The sequence below is a fragment of the Ixodes scapularis genome, unplaced genomic scaffold (genome assembly GCF_016920785.2).
Source record: "Ixodes scapularis isolate PalLabHiFi unplaced genomic scaffold, ASM1692078v2 PGA_scaffold13__105_contigs__length_92229423, whole genome shotgun sequence".
Classification (NCBI taxonomy): Eukaryota; Metazoa; Arthropoda; class Arachnida; order Ixodida; family Ixodidae; genus Ixodes; species Ixodes scapularis.
In genome coordinates, this window is record NW_024609839.1 from 53,358,692 (window position 1) to 53,380,389 (window position 21,698).

The 21,698-nt window shown below is 45.8% G+C and overlaps 1 protein-coding gene across 2 annotated transcripts in view; it reads left to right on the forward strand.

Moving 5' to 3' along the window:
- LOC115333029 (protein tumorous imaginal discs, mitochondrial) overlaps positions 1–16,643 on the forward strand; it is a 28,266-nt gene extending 11,623 nt beyond the window's left edge. Inside the window, exons 8-12 of one of the 2 annotated variants that reach the window (XR_003920687.3) lie at positions 2,298–2,426; positions 4,552–4,667; positions 8,355–8,452; positions 12,101–12,242; positions 16,299–16,435. Coding sequence is in view for 1 of the 2 variants with exons in the window: in XM_029995563.4 (XP_029851423.2) it covers positions 2,298–2,426; positions 4,552–4,667; positions 8,355–8,452; positions 16,299–16,420 (465 nt within the window). In the remaining variant the exon portion in view is untranslated. Of the gene's footprint in view, positions 1–2,297; positions 2,427–4,551; positions 4,668–8,354; positions 8,453–12,100; positions 12,243–16,298 lie in introns of both variants that reach the window. The other variant, XM_029995563.4, reaches the window with a different exon arrangement.
- The last annotated feature ends 5,055 nt before the right edge of the window (positions 16,644–21,698 follow it).

Below are 21,698 nucleotides of genomic sequence, written 5' to 3' on the forward strand. Positions count from 1 at the left end.
GAAAGTAAGAGAAATTGTAAGGTAAACTTGCAAGTTATAGCTCTGTGGCCTGTGGGCAACACCAGGCAAAAAGGTCAGAAAGAGGCTTCATTGCGTATCCCCTATGGATCACTAATAAAATGTCAATAATATCTGCACATATAATAGCCCCGTGTAAAATGGTCACCTATCGTAAAATATTAGTGTCGAGAGAAAAACAATTATCCCTATTTTATTGCTGTTCTGCTGTTCTCTGTTGCCGCATATTTGTGCACCATACTTTTTCCTCATCAACTGTTTGCACATTTTATCACTAGATGGTGCTGTAGTTTCAATCTTCAAGACTGGTGCCAGAGTACTAGATTAAAAGTGACAAAACCGAAACTAAAACATTATTACAGTAAAACCTCGTTAATTCGGATCTCATGGGACCGGCAAAAATGTCCGAATTATCCGGAAGTCGAAATATCGAAAGGACAAAGAAAACTGCTCGAAAACGGTTCCCTGTGACATACCTTTATTTTGAGAACAAATATGTTATTACCGTCTGCTTTCTGGACGCCAGTTGGGTGGAGACGGCAACTTTCTTTAGCGCGGTCGAGTGCTCTACCGCACTCGCACTGTCGCAGCTATGCATCCCGTGCTTGGACAATATAGCACAGGAAGGCCTCCTAGTTTCGGGCGCACCATTTTCCAAGGCCGCTTTCTTTTCGCATTGAACTTCTTGCTCTCGAAAGCCCGAAGGATATCGGCCTCAATTTTCACGTACGGGGCCAAACTGCTTCTCTTAACGTCGTAACTTTCTGTCACTTGTCGAGAGACGCCGTCCTTCAAGGCCCTCAGTATTTCCACTGTCGTCGCTAAATTCTTAGCCTAGAACAGCTGCAACGGAAAACGAGTAGCACAACTGACCAATAATCGGAGCAGCGAAATCGCGACACCCGGCGCTATTTTTTCCGAGCGCGCCGATAGCGAGGGTGCCTGTCACGTTGCATTTTTCAATGTGGGGGTGGCCGGCGAAAATTGGAGGGATAAGATAGCTGTTAAAATGGCAGGCTTTAGGATCCCCGCGTTGAGGCATAAAACGTGACTGTCACTCTCGCTATCGGCACGCTCGGGAACAATAGTCCCGCGTGTCGGGATTTTGCCATTCCGGTTGTCGGTCACTTGTGCTACCCTTTTTTCGTTGCAGCTATGCTTCTGCCGCTTCCATGCCAGAAGAGTAACGCGCTGAAGCACGGCAATACAGAGCAAAACTGGTGCGAAACACGGAGAACCGGAAGAGCGAAGAACCATGGGAAAACCGGAAAAACCACGTGTACACCTCGGATGGATAGCGGTCATACCCTTTGGAACGGACATTAGCTAGCGCCACCTGCAGAATTTGTCTGATTTAATTATAGTGCGCCGCGCTCCCTCCGAATTAATGAGCGTTTGTTGCCATTGACTAATACATACGTTTGACGGGACCGGATCGGCGGTTCAAATTATCCGAATTAGCGGGGGTTGAATTAACGAGGTTTTACTGTATGTGGTTTGATGCCCGTAGGCAACATTTGTCAACAAAGGGTTAAGGACCCATTCGGTCGTTCGAGGCCTTTGTGTGAACTGTGACCGCCTGACAAAATCCTAATTTGTTGATGTTTTAATAAACGTTTTTGCTGGGGCGTCTTACACTTCATTGCGCTGCCAACTCGTCAAAGCTGTTGGTGCAAGTTGCCTCCCTCCAGTTTTAGAGATATATCGACTCCTTTTTTATTCAAGCTCATTTTCACATTGGCATTGTGTTTTGTTAACCATGTGGAATTAACCTGAGACTGGGGTAGAGAAGAAACATCAAAACGTAGAACAGACAGAAAATAGACAGGACGGCGTCTCAAACTGAGGTGAGTTTGAGACGTCGTCCTGTCTATTTTCTGTCTCTTCTACGTTTTGATGTTTCTTCTCTACCCCAGTCTCAGGTTAATTCAACGTGGTTAATATTCACCAGCTCGCCTGCGCCCTTACAATTTTTTTTTGTGCTTTGTGTCCTTACTGTGTGCTTTGATGTCCACCTGACCCTCTTCGTGAACACATACTAAGTATGCCCCACTTGGCACGGACTTCTCTAGTTGCAACGAGATTGTTGTAAGAACTTAGTGTCACCACTGTCCTACCCACCATTAAAAAAAAAAAAAAATGTATGTTTAGTGGCATTGCAATACCTACCTCGGACATAACCCAGCCTGCCTGCGCCTTCATACTTGCAACAAATGACTTTGTCTCGTTCCGCTGTCGTTTTCTACGGCTGACATGTCCTTCGTAAACTTCCCATCCAGGTGGCTCGGAGTGACTACTTCCGTCGGGACGGTCCGGATGTCCACACGGACGCCGGCATCACCCTCTCTCAGGCAGTCCTGGGGGGCACGGTCCGTGTTCAGGGCATCTACGACGACATCATGCTTAAGGTATCTCTTTGGAAAGTTTTGAACCGCGCAGGCTGTTACGACCAATTATCGTATTTTCCGGCGTATACGTCTTGCTTCTTTCCTCCAAATTTATGTTGGCACGTCTTCGGTGCTGCTTAAGTGTGTTTTGCTTTTTATAAGTAGGGACGTTGACTGTGAAAGATGTGGGTCATATTGGCATTTACGCGAAAGGAAGAATGGCAGAGTGCCCTCGTATAACCTGCTTCTCTGGCGGCCGGGAGATGGTCCGTAGCGTGGCGACGTAGGTCCGCGGATGCAGCGACTCTGCTCTGACCAAACAAAACAATGCGACACACACCAACTTCTGGGGGAAAATGGCTGCCGTAAAAACGTGCGTAAAGACTACACTTTTTTATTTATTTTTTTTTTTTTTAGGTGCGGCCTATACACATATGAAAACAATATAGTTTCGGATGTGCATAAAAAAAATCTACGTACTCGCGGTTGCAAGCAGTGGGCTCGAGCGCGTTTATTTCGTTCTCGATCGTCGTAACCTACGGTGTCCTCGGCGCCCGAGTCCGATTGGCGTCGACGGCGGCCAGCGTTGCTCTTCTGAACTGTCCAGTCAGTGCCTTTCCGGAGTTTGTGTTGGCCGTTTATTTCATACATTTTCAACCTCGACGTCCATTTCGATGCCAACGTCAAGCGTCTGAGGCGTGCCAATGAGCCTACCTTGAACTGCAAGCTTTGCCTGGCACCGTACATAGATCTCGTCGACACCGTATTTGGAATCTGTTGCGTGTCTGCTGCACTTCAAGGCACAAGTGACAGTTCGAAAGTAGCACTTGCCCGCTGCTCTCAGGTTGCGGGGCGTGCATAAACCAACTTCTCGGAAGGAAACATTCGTGAAGCCCAACGGCAACAATCAGAAATCCGAGCATCCGATTTCCCAGCAGTTACGATCACGTGGGCGGAAGGCGGCCATGGATGATACGAAAACCATAAAAAGTACAGATTTCCAAAGCTTTTCTCCCATACTGTTTCTTATCTCTGCTTCAAATCATGGCAAAAAGCTCGAGCAGAGGTGTATAAATGGCGGAGTAAAAATGGCGGAAATGCGAAGCGCGGCGGCACACTGCGGAAGTGGTTGGCGCACCTTGGAAAAAGGGGTGGTGCAGCTAATATGCTAACAATTTTTTTAATATTTTTTTTAAATATTTTGGTCTCAATAGGGGGGGTGCAGCCCTTGCGCGAGTGCGGCCAATACGTGCGATTACACGGTATTTACACGGTGCAGCTTATCCAATGGGGCGACCCGTAGACCGGAAAATGCGGCAAGTTTTTGGCCTTTGTCGGCAGTAGTTGCTACATTCACACCGGGGAAAAGTGGTCACTTGGATACAGAATGATTAAGTACACTTGGTAGTGCTTTTTCAGTTGAATTTTATTTGTGCTTTAAAATTGGTAACCAAGGGCCACTTTAGGTTCCAGTATATATAAGGTGGCGTAAATCCCTGGGCTAGCTCTAAAATCGGCCAGAAGAATCGGTGCCTGCGTACCGCAATCTCACGTCTTCATCAAAGTTATATTTTAGTGGCATATTTTACCTCATGAAATGGACCCTTTTCGAAATAGGGAAATGATGCATAGATTATGCGCAGCCGCCATTAGTTTGTCTCATCGCATCTGGCATGAAGCCCGTGATTGGCTCCGAGTTTGCGCTGGGCACTGATGCAGCACTCGTGTCAGATGCGTGCTCACAGTGCATGAAGAGCTAATGGCGGCCGCTCATGATCTATGCATTTTCGAAATTTCGGAAAAGGTCTATTTCAAGGTGTGCCTAGTTACCTCCCTGGGAAAAATGGGACCAACGTACTTGCCACGGTCAATGACGCACAACATTGTAGGCAGACGGTTGGTTAAGTTAGCGAAGGTTTTTCTCAAGGCACCATTTCCAGGTGAGCGCAGCGAACAGGCGACGCACCCAGTCGAAGGTAGGCACCGCTTGCTGTGCCTGTTGAAAGGTGGCGTCGCAAGCACAACCCAACTGTCCTTCAGCTGGTCACTATCTTTGGCATGGGAAATTTCCGCCGATCCCTCGACACACATTACGACGACCGCAAACTACAACAACGGTAATCATTTTTGTCTTGTGCTCATTCAGATCCCGGCTGGAACGTCATCTCACACCAAGATCCGTCTGGCGAACAAAGGGGTGAAGCGTCTCAACTCGTCTGGCTACGGAGATCACTATGTTCACATCAAGATACGCATTCCTCAGTGAGTGAGAACGACCTTGTCTTTTACCCCCGCCCAAGAAGCAGGGACTGAAACCATAACCAAAACCGAAAACCGTTTAGGAACAAATTTTTTCAGTAACCGTAACTGGAACGAAATCATTATTTGAAATTTATGAAAACTTGTAAACCGTAACTGTAAATTATTTACCGGTAACCGGTATTAATCGAAAAATAAAAATATTTGTTTTTCTCAAGCTACAATAATATTGCAACGCGACCGCAGTTTAAAGGGATGGTGAACCGAAATTTGGATTTCAGAAAAACAATCCAGGAAATGTAGGCGGGACGCTACAATCCCTACACCACTACTCCTAAGGCGATATCTCGAGTGGATGGCCGTATTTTTGGAAAAAGAGGTCGAGATTGAACCAGGCCGACGAGGCGCGTGACGTCAAGATACCGAGTTTCCTCCTCTCTTCGCTTCGCTCCCTTAAAGGGAAGCTACGGAGCTTCTTGGAAAAAATGAGTTAGAAGTGAATTCTAGTGTATTTTTACCCCGTGAACCCGAATACCCAAACCATTTGCTGCGTAAGTATTGTTAAACGCAAGAAAAACGCGAAAGACAGTCGCTGTCCGTGACGTCATCGACGGCTCTTTTGGCTGCCCAAGGCTAGGGGGGCGGGGCTTCAGCCCTATTTTGAAATTGCTCTTGTGGCTCTCCGGCGCGTCGTATTGAAATATAATTTTGATATCTGTTATTCTAAAGGCCAAATGAACGCAATTCAAGCGTTTTTTCTCAAATGTAGAAGTGCCCCATCTTCCCTTTAAGGCCGCGAGGCGGAGAAGACACGAGGCCATTCCCTCTCCTTCTCGGAGAAACATGACGACATCATCTCTTTCAAATGCACCTCCTTTTCTTGAAAAATTTGGTCATCCGTTCGAGATATCGCTGTATGAGTGATGTTTTGGTGTTTGTAGCATCCCGTTGCACGCTTTTACCGCGTGTTTTGTGGAATCAAAATTTCGGTTCAGCATCCCTTTAATCTGTTTGTCGCCATTGCACCCGGACCCGTACTGCTATGGAGGGCGCTTTTGCACCAGAGTGCGGCGCTACTAGTATTGCTCCAGCACGCCCTCTGGGCAGCTTGTTCCGTGCTATAGAGACGAGAAAGTGCGAATGGTTCTTCCAGCACCCAGTGGGAAATTTCCAAGGGTTGTTTACATAATGCTGCTGAACAACTAAGGAGCGATGTTTATTTTAATTTTTATTACACACAATGCGATGATCCCCAAGTGCCGGAATAACGTATGCTTGGATATCACACTATATAATGTAAATAGATGTAGTGAGCGAGTGTTAGAGCTAGAAACGTGTGCAACTTTTGACCAGCTAAAAGTGCTGAGACGTTTTAATGCGCAAGCATTAGCTGTTTCATGGAGTGAGCTGACGTCATCAGCCACGCCAAACGGCTGATAAATTCCCGAAGCCGCGATCTGAGGCATTTCAGCTTTGAAACCACGCGAAATACCACGCAAAACGGCGATGATATGAAGCCAACGTGTGTCAGTTTCAATTTGCGCCACTCCATGGCGCTGCGTGCTCGTGCCGGAGCAGAAACGGCGTAGGCGCCGAGAGGATCATATGCGGCCGCGGCCTCGAGGGAATCAGAAGCGGCCTTGGTGCCGAGGGGATCAGATGCGGCTGTGGCGCAAAGAATGACATTCATGCTTTCGCATTCACAACTCATAAGAAGTGCTTAGCTGTACCTCGAGCCTTTTTAAGTTTTTGTTATTGTGGATGTCCCGTTAGATATCTGAAACTACTTTAAACCATTTATTATAAAATGGCATATATTATCAGTGTTGATATTGGTTTATTATAAACTGATGTCAACAGGAAACGGTAACCGTAACTGAAACGTCATATCTTTCGGTTTGAGTTCCTGCCGAGAACTGTCGTCAATCGTAATCATGTTGCAAAGATTTTTTCAAAGCTTTTGGTTTGTTTACAGTTCTTTCCTAAGGCAGTGTGTATGGTGCATTCCATAGCCCCTGACAGCCCAAGAAAAACGGAGCATGGCAAATTCCGAGCATCTAGCCCTACATCAACTTGGCTCTTTGACGTCGCGCCGCTGTGGTGACGCATCGGGCGCACTTCTGGTCTGGGATTGTGGGTGAAAGTCACCATGTGGGACGGACCATTCCCGTGTTGTTTCAGAAACACCAGACTAAACCTGCCTTCTCGTCAAAACGCCGCGCACGGGGCTGTACCTGGCAAGGTGTCAAGATCAGTTTTTGTATGTTTTCCGCCTGCTCGGTTTGTTCGAGAATGTGGATAGGTGCCGTGAAAAGGGATGCCTGGCACCATCGGACCACGATTGCTTGTGCGGAAAGCACTTTGGGTTGAATTCACGAATACTTGTTGTCGTCGGGTTTATTTGTTTTGTTTCAACATGAGGGCGGCAAAAATCGTCAAGTTGTCCGGATTACCCACGCACCACGTTCAGTACATTATGACATGCAAATGGCCGTCTAATAATTCAGACTGTTGTCTGCTCTTTCGGAGTTGTTCAAACTGTCGTCTGCTCGTTCAAACGACAGCGACTAGTAGACCAAACATTGCTATGAGAAGTGCGGGCCTCAAAAGACTTCTAAGTTTGGAGGTTATTTGGGGTAAGTAGGCTTGGCTTAAACAGTAGATACAAGAACATGTTGACCATTTTTACCAGTGGCCATCACTGACTTGCATGTCTGATTCACTTGGTCCGATTCTGCTTGCGATTTTCAGTACCGACGTCGAGCATTGCAGCTACCGCCCATGCTTTTGCAGACGGAGCGACGTCGCGACTGAAAATAGCGACTAGAATCTCATTGCGTCAATTGGGCTTCAGCGTCCATTCCGCGACGTTCACGTGGAATGGATTGCTGCACATCACATTATTTACACGAAGGCATGCGGTGTAACGAGCCTCGTTCATTTCGCTCAGGTCACTAAAGTAGTTGGACATTGCTGGGAAAACATAGAGTCAACAATTCCAACGCAGAAAAGAGCACGGGGACTCACACCGATGCCAACGACATCGCATTCCAATTGTTTGTTGATGCCGGACGCGGTGCTCCTTGCCCCCACACTCCATCGCACAAACGCGGTACAGGTGGCGTGCTGCTAGGGGCACTTGTCTGTAAACATGAGTTGGTGCACTGAGCTAAGCATGATGCTAGGCCAGTCTGTGCACTTTGGTACAAATAAATGGTGCCAACAGGACAAGTGGGTAAGACAGGAATGTCCTTGTCTTATTTGCACTTTTGAAATCGCATCTAACTGTTGCTCCAAGGCTGGGCAGATTGCGGCTTTTGCCAATAGGAGTGCCGAAGAATCGATTGCGAACCAAGAAGTGTAAGCCTGACGAGCCACGACCCCACACTTCTTAAGCTGTGGGTGACGACCAGAAAACGACTTGATTATCCCGAAGTTTGAGAGTAGAAAAAAACGTTACTCGAAATCGCAATATTTTTGTGCCTGCGAGATGTTCAAAGAATTTGTGAAAACGTTGAGCCCGCAAAAAATAAAGTCTCTTATGGTATATCTCCTGCACAATCAGATCGGTTTAAGGATGCGAGGGACCACATCGCAAGCACTCTCAGTCGCCACGTCGGGCAACTTGTGGGACTCAACGGTCCGCGGGTGTTTGGGTTGTCAAGGGTTCGTTCTGTGCGGCTTATGCAGGAAGATGAGTGACAAGCAGAAGGCCCTGGTGCAAGCTTACGCAGAACTCGAGGACGACACCCCAGGCACGGTGGACGGCATCGTCAACACGAGGCAAGGTGCGTACAAGCGCACCGCCACTTTGGCATTTACCTGCCTTTGAGCGACATCTGTGTGGAATATTGCAACACTTTTTTGGTAAAGTGTCTGATATGCAGGGCGCAAGTTCGTCTGCTTTTTTTTTTTTTTTTTGCAGGGGTTGTGGTGATGTTAAAACTTTGAGCTCTGATTGATGGATAGCAGGTAGACCTTTAAAGCAAGCTGCCTTGAGGTCTACCTGCAAACATGTAGTCAATGTTTTGATTGTTTGATTTGGCATGTGTTAGCATCCTTTTGGTGTTTCGTCAAGCTGATTCACTCTGTGTGCTTCAAAACATTGACTACATGCGTAAATATGTGCCCTATAACAGCAGTCTGCAACATCAACACATATTATACATGTGTATTGGGCTACTTTAGCGTAGTGTTCGACGCCATGAATTCTAAAGAAAATGCTCCGACGCATATTTTAGTACATCCAACTGTTCCAAAATTTTATTCTGTTGCAACACTAAGCAATATTTGCTCTCGTAATCGAGCGCAAAGAGAAAACACATTTGCGTTTTCCCATAGGAATGCATTACCAGAAGTCCAATTTCGACTTGTTGCTGTCTGCGTCCAAATCCAAGAGCACACTAGTGTCACCTGAGCCTCTAGGTTTTATTGTAATAACTCTATGGCTGAGCGTGGTCGCCACCGGTTCAACGCGTTTCTCCACGCCGCCGCCGTCAATTTCTGACCGGATACAGGTCTTCACATGGTGCTTGCGCTCTTTCAGGAGCTTCCTTTGGGCTCTAAAAGTTACGTATTAATCTTCGTTTTTACAGCGGAGATGTTAAGGACTAGTTTCCCCACGATAGTGTCCCCTGCAAAGGAATGTTGACACAAAACTCTGGACAGCTACCGCCATCTATGAGCGATGGCGGCAACCATACAATTGGCTTGCCGGCCTTGCTCATAGATGGCAACAACCTTTCCAGCCTTTCCACTCTGGTTTTCACCAGAGTGGAAAGGCTGAATTTTTCTCTGTGTCATTCTAGATGTCGTCCTCAAGGTCGTCCTCAAGGTCGTCCTCGAAGTCGTCCTCGAAATCATCCTTGATGTCGTTCTAGACGTCGTCCTTGAGGTTGTCCTCGAGGTCGTCTTAGAAATTGTCCTTGAGCTCGTCCTAGACGTCCTCCTTGAGGTTGTCCTAGAAGTTATTCTTGAGGTCATCCTAGACGTCATCCTCGAGGTCGTCCCAGAAATCGTCCTTGAGGTCGTCGTAGACGTTGTCTTCGAAATTGTCCTAGAAGTCGTTTTTGAGGTTGTTTTAGACGTTGTCCTTGAGGTCGTCCTAGACGTCGTCCCTGAGTTCGTCCTAGGCGTCGTCTTTGAGATCGTTTCTGAGGTCATCCTCTAGGCGTCGTCCTCGAGGTCACCTTAGAAGTAGTCCTTGACGTCGTCCTTATGCGTCGTCCTTGAGGTCGTGCAAGAAGTCGTCCTTGAGGTCGTCTGACCATAGTACAGCTTTGCTGGTCTTCCTTCTTTACCAGAGTGGAAATGCTGAAACTTTTTTTTGTTGCACTTCAAGTGAAGATGAATAAGTAACTTTTAGAGGCCATGGGAAGCTTCCGAAAGAGCGCAAGCACCATGTGATGAATAGCGGCCAGTCATGCGATAAATAGCGACCATTTTTCTGCGGGCGCCAACTACAAATACGTTTCGCGCTGTAAATATAGCTCTAAACATTTTTCTTGTTCATTGTAAGTTCGTTTAAAGGGATGGTGAGCCGAAATATGGATTTAAAAAAAACAATGCAGGAAATGTAGGCAGGACGCTACAATTCCTACACCACTACTCGTAAGGCGATATCTCGAATGAATGGCCATGCATATTTTTGAAAATAGAAGTTGAGATTGAACCAGGCCGACGAGACGCGTGACCGTGAATATATCTTTTATCCTCCTCTCTTCTCTTCGCTCCCTCAAGGCGGCGAGGCGGAGAAGACGCGAGGCCGTTTTCTCTCCTTCTTGGAAAAACAAGACGTAAACATATCTGTCAAATGCGCCTCCTTTTTTTTTAAAAATACAATCATCCGTTCGAGATATCGCTGTACGAGTGATGTTTTGGTGTTTGTAGCATCCCGTTGCACGCTTTTGCCAGTGTTTTGTGGAATCCAGATTTCGGTTCAGCATCCCTTTAATAACTTCCTTTTCCCATCCAGGCTGTTTAAAAAAAATGTTTTTTTCTTTTGCATGTGGGGGATGCTGGTCTTTTAACCTTTTATTTTTCATTCATCATGCTGAAATTTAGTATACTGATGTATTCTTGGTGGTGATTTCAAATATGCAATTACTTTTCAGATAGCTTCACTAGATCCTGAGTTGTCAATAAATTTGTAATTTTAATTAGGTCCTTCGTACAAGTCGTTAGCATAAAATTCTTCAGATGATATCAGATATTTTTATAGAATTGCATTCAACAAGACATGCTTTGCACGGTGATGCTATTTTTGTTGCTTTATATGTCATACAATAATTTTAGTTAATTAATCTCGGAAAGATATAGCCTCCCGTTTTGTGCAACTTGATTGCAAGTGTTTTTTACCAATGTAATATCCTTAAGGCTTAAAATAGCATCACCGCGCAAAACATGTCTCGGTGAACGCAATTCGGTTAAAATTTCTGATATGTTCTGAAGAATTTCACGCTAACTACCCGTAATGAGGACCTAACTAAAATTACAAATTTATTGATAACTCAAGATCTAGTAGAGCTATATGAAAACTAATTGCCTATTTGAAATCACCACTGAGAAATACATGAGTATACTAAATTACAGCATGATGATTAAAAATAAAAAGTTAAAGATCAGCATCCCCCCTTAAGAAATCTTCAGGGCAGACCATGCTTTGCTGTTGTACTCTAAGGTGTTATAGTGTGCTGGACCGAGTTGTGATCGTTCCCCGAATCTTTGTCTTTAGCGCAACCCAAAAAATCATGAGTTGCAACAAGCTGGGTTTGTAAACCGCTGCCGGTTTTCTGCTCTTTCTCTCTCGCGATGCCGAAGCCTGTGTTCCCTTCTTGAGAGGTTTCATAGCTCGAACCCTTCACTGCCGTAAAAGGTGTAGCCCGTCCGCATTTCGGTAACCATGTCGGCGAAAGCTGTGAGCATGAGCTCGTAGCTCTGAAAGAAGTTACTTCTGCACTTGTCTGGCAGGAGCGGCTTTCGTCCTAGTTTATCTTGGGCATCGTAGTTTCACCATGGCTGTTGGCTTACGACTGAAGTTCTGTGCCTATAACTGAAGTTCTATAGCTACAGCACTGGGAGATTCGTTTGTGCAACTGAAAAGCATGCCAAAGCAAAGCACTCACATTATAGTCTTTCCTTCAACCTCTTTTTAGCACAATGGAAAGTTATGGCCTCGCAGTTGCAGCTTTCTTAGAATTGCTATTAAAGCATATGTCACTAAACGAGCCAGACTCTTTTTTGGCAGTGGAAGGGCTAAGCGGTTCTCGTTGCGTACGTTTACCAGGAAGCTGTCAAATCAATACGATTTGGTGCACTGTTACGTGAGGACATTGGCCTAGCTGCAAAAGAAAGGGGGAGGGAGAGTTTGCCCGTAGCTTACGCTTGGTGCACCAGACGTGACCACGTTTTTTTTCGTCTTTCCTCCCCCTCTTTAGGCGACAAGAAAACGTACGCCGGGAAAGATGAGACTCCGCAAGACGGGGACACAGGCTTTCTTGGCAAAATTAAGAAGGCGATATTCGGATGACCCGCAGCTACATTTTAGGTTCCAGTCAGCCCCTTTAGGAGTTTTGAAAGGTATGCTGGTCTTGACTTGGATTTTGTACGCTTGTCCCGGCTCCGTGGCAGCCATCTTATTAGAAAGGTTTTCCTTTAGGAAGAAAGTAGAAGCAGTCGGGAGAGGATGTTCCGTCGCTATATACCCCGTTTCACCGTAACTTGGCAAACAGCAAAGAGCATAGCCCCGGTGAGTCAATCAGCACGCTTGAGCAAGACGCATGGAGACATACCGTTGTAGCGAACGCCTTCCGTGGAAAGCTGTCACATATTTTGCTGCGTTGTCATGACTGGATGAGTGGCGCCGAAGCGTTCACTGCTTGCCAAGTTATTTGTTAGTCGTCGTTGATCGGTATGTTAGATGATCGGTTAGTTGTTGATCAGTACGTCGGCTCAAAATGCGTTGGTGCTAGAGACGAGATAACTATAATAGTTTCATCCGTTGCTGTCCAACTCTGACGTTTTTACTCAGCAACATATTTCAGGTTACTTCTTATTGTCAGAGATTGACTAAGGTGTTACACAAAAGTTATACAAGTATGCAATCTCTGAAAATAGCCCTGTCTCGTTAATATTATCCCTTGTTAATATTAATACCCCACTGTATAAATGGCTTGCATTGACGTGACATCAGCTGCCATTGCTCCGTACCATGCTCCCCTGTGCGTACCTTCTGCAGCATACATTTGGCACTGTCGAATTAGTTCTTTGCGGCAAGCTTTGTTGAGAAGAAGAAATTCAATAATGGCAAATTTTTGCTGCAGAGGGTATGGGCACATGAGCATGGTATGGAGCAATGGCGGTTGCTACGGTGCTGTCTGACGTCACGTGCAAGGCATGTGTAGGCAAGGGTTATGGGGATGAACTGGGTAAATACACGGTTTTGTCTCGTTATTTTGACAATTCGCGTTGTGGACGATTTTGGGTGAACGGAGGTTCTAAGGTCCCCTTATTAATGTCGCATAACTTTACAGTGTCTGTTAGCTCTTTCTGTACAATACTCTTTTTGAAATTTCAAGGCACTGGAAGACTTCAATTGCATAGCAAACCCAGGATGTCACAGTTAATATTTGGTGGTGTGAGAGAAAGTATGGGAAAGTGATTGATAGAAAAGCAGACGGTATGTTGGGCGCGACAAGCTGATGTTAGTTTGCTTGTTGACTTTATTTCTTCTGATACAATGCGTAATTCCGTTTTTTTTTTTTTTTTTAAGTAAAGTTAAAAAAAGATTGCCGTAACTTTCCGGATGAACGCCCGCAACCGAGATATCCCCCATCCCGTTTCTTTGGGGTGAATATCCGTAATGTAAGGATTTCGAAACATCGCCCACCCCCGATTCCCGCTCGTTTATCACACTCTGAAATGCGAATCTGCTGCGTCCGCAATCTGCGGTATTCATTCCCGTGACATGCGAATTCGTTGCTCCTTCCGGCGTTTTTTGTCTTGATATCAATTCCCATGTTACGCGAGTTTGTCGTGAAACACGTATCTATTGCAACCGAAATCTGCGGTATAAAATTCGTAACTAGTTCCTGCTATTTTTTTTTTTTTTGTGTGTTTGTTTTTGCGCGCGTTTGATATTGGTTTTTGTGTTCGGGCAGGAAAAACGACCGAATATACCGCGGAAACTGCAAACGAAATTTGGACGGCAGCTAGGCTCCTCCCCTTTGGCGAGAATCGGAGACGATTCGAAAGATCTGGGGCGCCAAATATTTTTCGGACGGAGCCTCCGATTTTTGGACGGCTTGGCGGGACAAAGACCGCGCCGAGCCGTCTCGGCCTTGTTGGACGCCGATCTTACTACCCCACTAAAACTACTGCTGTAGTGGTTATCCTGTACGCTGAAATCACCACTGTAGTGATCTTGGCGTACGCCGCGAACACTACCATAGCTTTTTCCCCGTACCTCGAGTTCACTACCCTCACGTCAAATCTACTATCCATCGCCTCCGACCCACCACCGTTGGCCAAGCACTTGCTGTTTTGAAATGCTGGGGGAGGCGTCTAGAAAAAAATCGGAGCAGCAAACGTTGTGGGAAGGGACATGTTTAGGGTGGCAAAGCTGCCTCTACAACGATCGCAGCAAGTTGCGGAGCGTGGGAGATCCCGCACTTCTTGGGCACTGCAATTTTGAATGTGGCAATGCGGGGATGTGGTTTCATTGTGTCGCTCTGGCTTGCATTTACTCTGATAATCGTATTTATCTAGAAAGCTTATTTAAAACGTACGTTACTATGCAATAGGCCCTTAGAATCAAACGTGAGCTGTTGATCAGTATACTTTTAATATTTAGATCGGTTATACGAAACCACACTTGGTTTCGTTTTGGTTTGAATTCGGAGAAAATGAGCCGTGTACGATCTGACGAAGTATTGGCCTTGTTAGATTCAAAAGATGATAAATTTATATCTATTGATTCACTCATCGCTCTTGAGGCATTTTAATTATAGACGTTTTCTGTTTCCTCTCGTCCTCAGTCACGTGGGTTCCGTATTTGGTATGGGGGCGAAAAAAGAATAAAACATTTCAACCTGGAATATGCGAGAAAATATAGGGGAGGCAAAACAAGAATGTGTGGCGAACACACATTTTTCGTAAACACCTTCCAGCGGTGTGGAGATATCAAAAGATGTTTTACCGCATACCAGTAGTGATAACATTCGCAATGGCTGCGCCCTTGTGGAAAAGGTGTTACGTAGCCAGTCTCAGTGTTAAAGTAGAGTGATCTCAAACTTACTTTCAAAATTTATTTTGTGTGTTTAATGTCGGTATCAGAGGTCTTGATTTATTTTTGGTGCAAAACATCTTTTATTAGAATGCGTACACATAAGATCGGCATCAGGGAAGCAGCATCACCATATTCAAAATGGCGGCGATTACACGATTACGCGATTACACACCTTGAAAATATTGTTTTACTGTTTGTTTATATTAAAGAAAAACCAAAAAGGAGTTTGTTCTTGAAAAAAAAAAAAAAGTTAGAGGTATTTGTTGGGTGTTTTTTTATTTCGTGAATCGGATATCGCGTTCGTTTTCTCCGAAGATGTAACTCGCGAGAAAATACGAAAAACCTCCGACCAGCCGTTGCGTCATACAAAGATATTTTGGGCTGCCAAGCGCGTGTCACTTGTGTGGGCAGCGCGTGCAATTGCAAGCTTGCCGAATATATTCCCGCACTGACACCAGTCGTGACGTTTTTTTCTGACATTTTAAAGGTCAGAAAAAGACGTCACGACTAGTGTCAGTGCGGCTTTAAAGGTTGTAAAAAACCCGAGATAACCTCGGTGCATTGCGACCTTTGATTGTTTTTTTTTTGTTTTTTTTTAATGAGGAAATTGGTCGCGTATCGTCACGATTTAGGGATTTCTAGGATACTTAGAGTCAGCAGAGGGAGTTATCGGCATATTTAGGCCATCTCAGAAACCTCCTCAGGGCACCTTTCAGGGTTAATGGAGTATGGGCGCTGAAGGTCCGCAAAAACGGAGGTTCCGAAAGCTCCTTTATGACGTAGCGCTCCGGGAAGGAGGGGTTTCAGTGATACCTTGGAAGGGATTTTCTGCAACCTCCGTGCACCAAATAAAAAAAAAAAAAAAAAAAAAAAAAATATATATATATATATATATATATATATATATTCTCGACATTCGTATCCTGGAGGCCAAACGAAGACGGTTTAAGCGTTTTTACTCAAATACAGAACCACCTCAGTTTCCCTTTAAAAACCGACGATCAGTTCGCGCTTTCCACCTTTCCCTCGCTTCCTTCTCTCCCCCCTTCTACCCTGTCCACCGTTGCCTGTTTCCTCCTCCCCCATGGTGAGGAGGATCTTCTGCCTCGCAGAATCTCGAGTCTGGTCGTAGGCCTTTAAAGCGCACTGTCAGCAATACGGGCCCATCGGATCCACCGATGTTCACGCCGATGCCCTGCCATTCTGCAAAGGTTGAAATAAATGGGGAGATCGAGATTGACGTTTTCTGCTAGATATATTATGTAAAGCTATGGTGGGATAAGAAGCCTAGATCTTCTATGCGTTTTCAAGCTGTAAGGCTAAAACTTTTTTTTTTTCTTGCATTCCAGGCAAAACTGCAATGGACGATCCCGAAGGCCTTGTCAGACAGATCCGTACCGCCCTCGAAGAGACCTCTCTCGAAGAGCCTGTTGTCGAGAAACTGGAAGGCCAAAATGACAGCAAGGCATAGCGGTTTTTTTAAGGCCTCTCCTTAGTTGTAATTTAGGTGCACCCACTACCGTCTGTCGGCATCATCTTTTTTGTTATTGAAATGACATTAATAAAATATGGCATGTCATTACAGTTCATTCCTGTTACATTTGGAGAGCACTCTTTTTAGCTTTGTTTGCTGGTGACCGGTGTCGCGTGATCTCGCATTGTTGAAGCCAAATAAAAATGCTTTAGTCCCATGACAGTTTGCGTTGTGGCATAGCTGACATCAGCACTGCTACCAACCTGTAATAGTATACATGTTTTTATTTTTAGTAGTTACGAATAAAAAATGAAAAGGGAGGGTTAGCCTTGGGGTCAGGTTGGTGCTTCGGCGGCACCTAAAAAGAAGAAAAAAGAGTTTATCAGTTCGATAACTAAGAGGTTACAATTCACTTTCATATTTTAAGACCGTGTTATGAAATGTTGAATAAAAAATTTGTAGTGGTTGCTACGGGGCGAGAAATGTCACCCTCCTACACTGCTTCAAAAAGAAACTAAGCCGGCAAAGAGCAGCCGTGACGTCGATCTTTTCGTTCTGCATTTGCGTCGCGCTGCTGACGTCACTTAATACGTGGGTTACGGAGCCGGCACAGAGAGATCGACGTCATGGGCACTGCCTGCTCGCTTCGGTTCTGTTTAAAGCCGTGTGCAAGCAATGCAATTATGACATTTTTCGCCCCGTAGCGCCCACTAGGAAGATTTTAATCGAACGTTTATGTCACTGCTAGATTATAAAGAGGTCGAGCTGGAAGCGCCGCGCCATTTGCGCCAAATTGCGCCACGGAGGAAAGTTTCTTTCACCCTTCGCCGAAATGCAATTTTTGCTAAGAATTGCACCACACCTGCGCCAAGTGGGCTTCAACAAATAAAATGTTTAATTATTGAACTTAATATTCAGAGAAGTAGGGGGAAAGAAAAATGCTGCACAGATACAGGGCCGTGGAGACAAATCCGGACTTGTTCCAGACTTTTGACTACAATACAGTGAAGCTAGCCTGCCGTATTGCGCTTCTGTGGCCACGTTATTCTACAGCGAACCATCGCATAATAAACAATTCGCGACTTACTCAAAAATGAGCACGGAATACGACCGGAGGGCAGCAATACTCGAATCGCTTCGCGCTGGAAAATCGCCTAAGCAAGTCATTGCGTGGTTCGGCTACAAGAAGGCACAAGTTTACAGCGTTGCCAAGGCGTTCAGAGAATGTGCCGGCCAGGGAAACGTTACGGCAGACAGAGCAAAGCACATAAACCGGTCGGCCGGTCGAATCGCAAAAGAAACGAAGAGTTCGTATGCGAATTAAAGCAAGTAATTGAGAAGGACCTTCGGCGCAGCATGAACGACCTGGCCAATCACATGGGAGTGGCAAGGTCAACGATAAGCTTGGCAGTGCACGAAGACCCGCATTTTTTCCTCTGCCTCTATGTGTTTGAATGAATAATGTGAATTTTCCGGATTTATCTCGACGACCCTGTATATATATTTCTCAGCGTCTCTACGTGCCGTGTAGTTTGTCTCATCTTATGTTAGAGCAGAGTCGAAGGTTCGAACGAATTCAACCACGAACTCTCGTACCAAAAGTGCAAGTCACGGATAGTTCGATGCATTTGATTGGTGCAGCCACTGCGGTGACCAAACCACGGCCCGCGAGTCTTCTTCGGACGCCGAAGTGACTGAAGTGCGGCTTGCAGCTCCCAAACCCCCCCCCCCCCCCCCCCCCCCCGGCGCGCGCGGGTTTTTTTTTTTTACACTCACGCACGCACGCACGCACGCACGCACGCACGCACGCACGCACGCACACACACACACACACACACACACACACACACACACACACACACGCACGCACGCGCACACACACACACACACACACACACACACACACACACACACACGCGAGAAAACAAATGAACGAAAGAAATGCAGATTGTGTTTTATCATCTTTGTGCCCTCATACGCACATCGGACAAGGTTCGTGTGTTACCAGTGGGAATGCGTGTCCTAGCAGTGGCGACATGGCGCTGTGGTTGGACACGCCCCCAACGATCACAAAAGCCAAGAGACGCTATTGGACGAAAAGGAGAGCTTACTTGGTGCCAACAGCTGCTTTGGTCACCCTCCTGAGGGTGACCAAAGAGTATTCTTCGGCGGTTGTCTGAATAAACTTTGATTTGATTTGGTACTTTCGCCGCTCGCATCGACCTCCACTGCCTCTCACCAGAGCGCGCGCGTCGAGCTTCCCCGCCTTGCACCGGAGTGCTAGGAGCAGCGGCTGACATGGGAGAGCGCCTGCCTGGGTCAGCGCGATAGGCTCGGGAATTATGCCCAGTACTATGACAAGTCTACCTTATTTCGTCTTGTCTATAGCTTGACCTCTAAGTTTAGAATGTTGTGCCAATAAAACAAAATTTAAAAAAACACGTGAGTCTATAATTGAAGAAATACGGAAGTCAAAATAGTTCCCGTGCAGCTTTCGATCGAAAGAGCAGCGATCTTTGACTCAACCCTGGTTCCAGCGCCGCGAAAGAGCGGTGTCACATTTGGAGCACGAGTGTAGACTTTCATAATAGTTGTAGGGGGTTGCTTTTGCGGTTTATGAAACTAGAGTATTGAGTTTGATAGGTCAATAAAGCTTGGGGTATGCATTTATATTGATAGACGTGCTAACGAATATGTTGGTTTTTACTCGCAATTTACGGAAGTTATATTTACGGGCATTATAAACTACCAAGTGTAGAGGGGGGAGGGGAGTGAGGCTTTATTCCATCTGAAGTGTTGCGCTATGATTTATTTTTAGCAATATTTTTTTTTCAAGTACCCATTGGTAGATAGACTCTACTTTGACCAGAACCTTATTTCTAAATAGAAAGTTCTGTGTACGTTTTGCGCCCTTTTTATTCTTATCGCAAAAGGTAATAAGCAATATGCTCCAGTATCAAAGAGGGACCCTCAATCATTATCAAAGATAAACTCGTGTAGCGATGCAATCAATTTTTTTTTTTTTTAAATTTTCAAGTGATGCGTTAACAGCTAGATGTTGGCATCTGCTCTCTCTCTCTCTCTCTCTCTCTCAAGCATCAGTGGCTACTCCAAGCCATTAATTTGCCTGATACAGAGCCTGCTTCAAAAGTCAAACGCCACTTCCATCACTGGCGTCAATTCCCCAACTACGTACATTATGTTTAAAGAAAAAAAAAAGTGTAAGCGAGTGCTTTCTATGTTTTCGGCCATTTTGTTTTTCTTTCCTCAAGTGCGTTCCCCAATGTACGTGAGAGCTCGCTGGGTAATGAAGTTCGTGGTTCCCCGGGGCTGGCGTTTCTTCGCTCTTTCTCGCGTGAGTCAAAACGTGGTGGTGCCAGTGTGCAAATAGCCCCCAACCACTTCCGGTTCCGAACTATACTCCGTCTCACTACAACCGTGCAGTACAGCCAAACCAGGCTTGTACAAGATACTCACTAAAAGTATTTAAGTTAAGTTACTGAGTACCACGAAAAATAGTAACTGAGTAGACTACTAAATACTCAAATTTGTAAAGTAATTAAGTAAAGTACAAAAAAAAACACCAAAAAAGTAACTCGTTACTTTCAAGATACTCTCAAGTTACAATTTTCTCTACCGAAGTCAGAAAAAATTCTTCCTCCCACCTACTATGGAGCCTCCTGGAAATCTCTTAGCTAGACTTAGGCTGCCACTCAGGCTTCTATGAGGTCCCAAGTAACAACGAAAGAAACAAAAATAAAAACATTTTTTCTTTTATACCCTTGTTATGGCAAGGACAAAGGCGAGGGAAGCGCGAGGCCCGTTCGCCTGCGGAGGGAGTTTCTACACAAAGGCTCGCCTCCGACGCTGCCCTTGTGTCGGGTGTTCATTTCCGCTTCCCCCGTCAGTGCACTGGCGGTGCCGTGCAGTCGGGAGTCGGCGAGTGCAGGCCAGAGGAGAGCGGGCGCTATCGTGGTGGGCGTTGGCGGTCATTCGTGCTACCGAAGACAATAGCGAGTTTTAGTAGACCGTGTTTCCCCCTCCGCTAAGCCCCTCCGCTACCCTGAACTCTACAGCCAAAGCCATCGGCACGCAGGCGCAGTGGCGGTTTCTTCGTAGCGGAGGAGGAAACACGGTCTACTAATGCTTGCGGTGTGTGCGACTGCGTGCGGATGCCAAGGCATTTCTGAAGCTGGAAGGCTTTCTTTTATATGCTTTCACTCCATAATATAAAAAACACTCCGGTTTACTGTCGACTCTTACCAGACACTAGTAGAACCCACCCGCTCCCCGACACAAGTGCCCTCCCTCTGGCTTGTGGCCTTGTACACATCTTATGCTTTCACCCGCATGCCCTTCAGCTTCGGAACCTCTGTTGCTCTTGGGCGTGGCCACAAACAAATTGTAAGAAAATGGGCTTTGACGTTTTGCCCAGTTAGAAGACACGACACGCGTCCGTTCGGCTTGAGGCTCCGACACGTGCTTCTCCGTGTCACCTCTTTCTGCAGAAGCACGGAAGTGCACTGTATTACCTGGCACAAAATGTATCTATAGTGGCAGGGCGCCTAGGCAAAATAACTTGAGTTCAATATTTTCCAAGCTTCCCGCCTCTAGAGAAAATAAAAAATAGAAAGTAACTTAAAAGTAACTTTAAAATGAGTACAAGCTACTTGAAAAAAGTATTTAAGTTAGCGTACCAAATACTGGCGTTCGAAAGTATTTGCAAGATACCAAGCTACTCACAAAAGTATTTAAGATACAGTAACTTGAGTAGAGTATTTAAGTTACGTACAAGTCTGAGACCAGACCCACAGGGGAGAGAGCGAGCCCCAACTTTTTCAAGAGATAGGAAAGGGGAACAGGAGAAATGGGACTGGGATTCCCAGCCTTTCTCCTCTGTTCCTCCTCTCCCTCTTCTTGAATAGGTTGGAATATGCTCTCTCCCCTGTAGCTTTGGCTGTACTGCGAAATCAAATATACACGCTATCCTAAGGAAATTATAGCACTGTCAGACTAAATTCACACCACTTGTAGCACTGTCAGACTAAATTCACTCCTATGATAAAATAAAAACGAGTAAAACATTCGAAAAAAATACGTGAACCGGAAATGTGCCGGGGCTACCCAATAGATGGCGCCACTGAGTTTGTGGCCAAACAAAAACGGGTGAATACAGCCCTAGCGCCGAGAGTATTCCAGCAGACGGCGTCCCATTCCTCATGGCCCCGTGGAGATGCGGCTGCTCAGAGGCACCGGGCCGTCTACGGCACTGGAC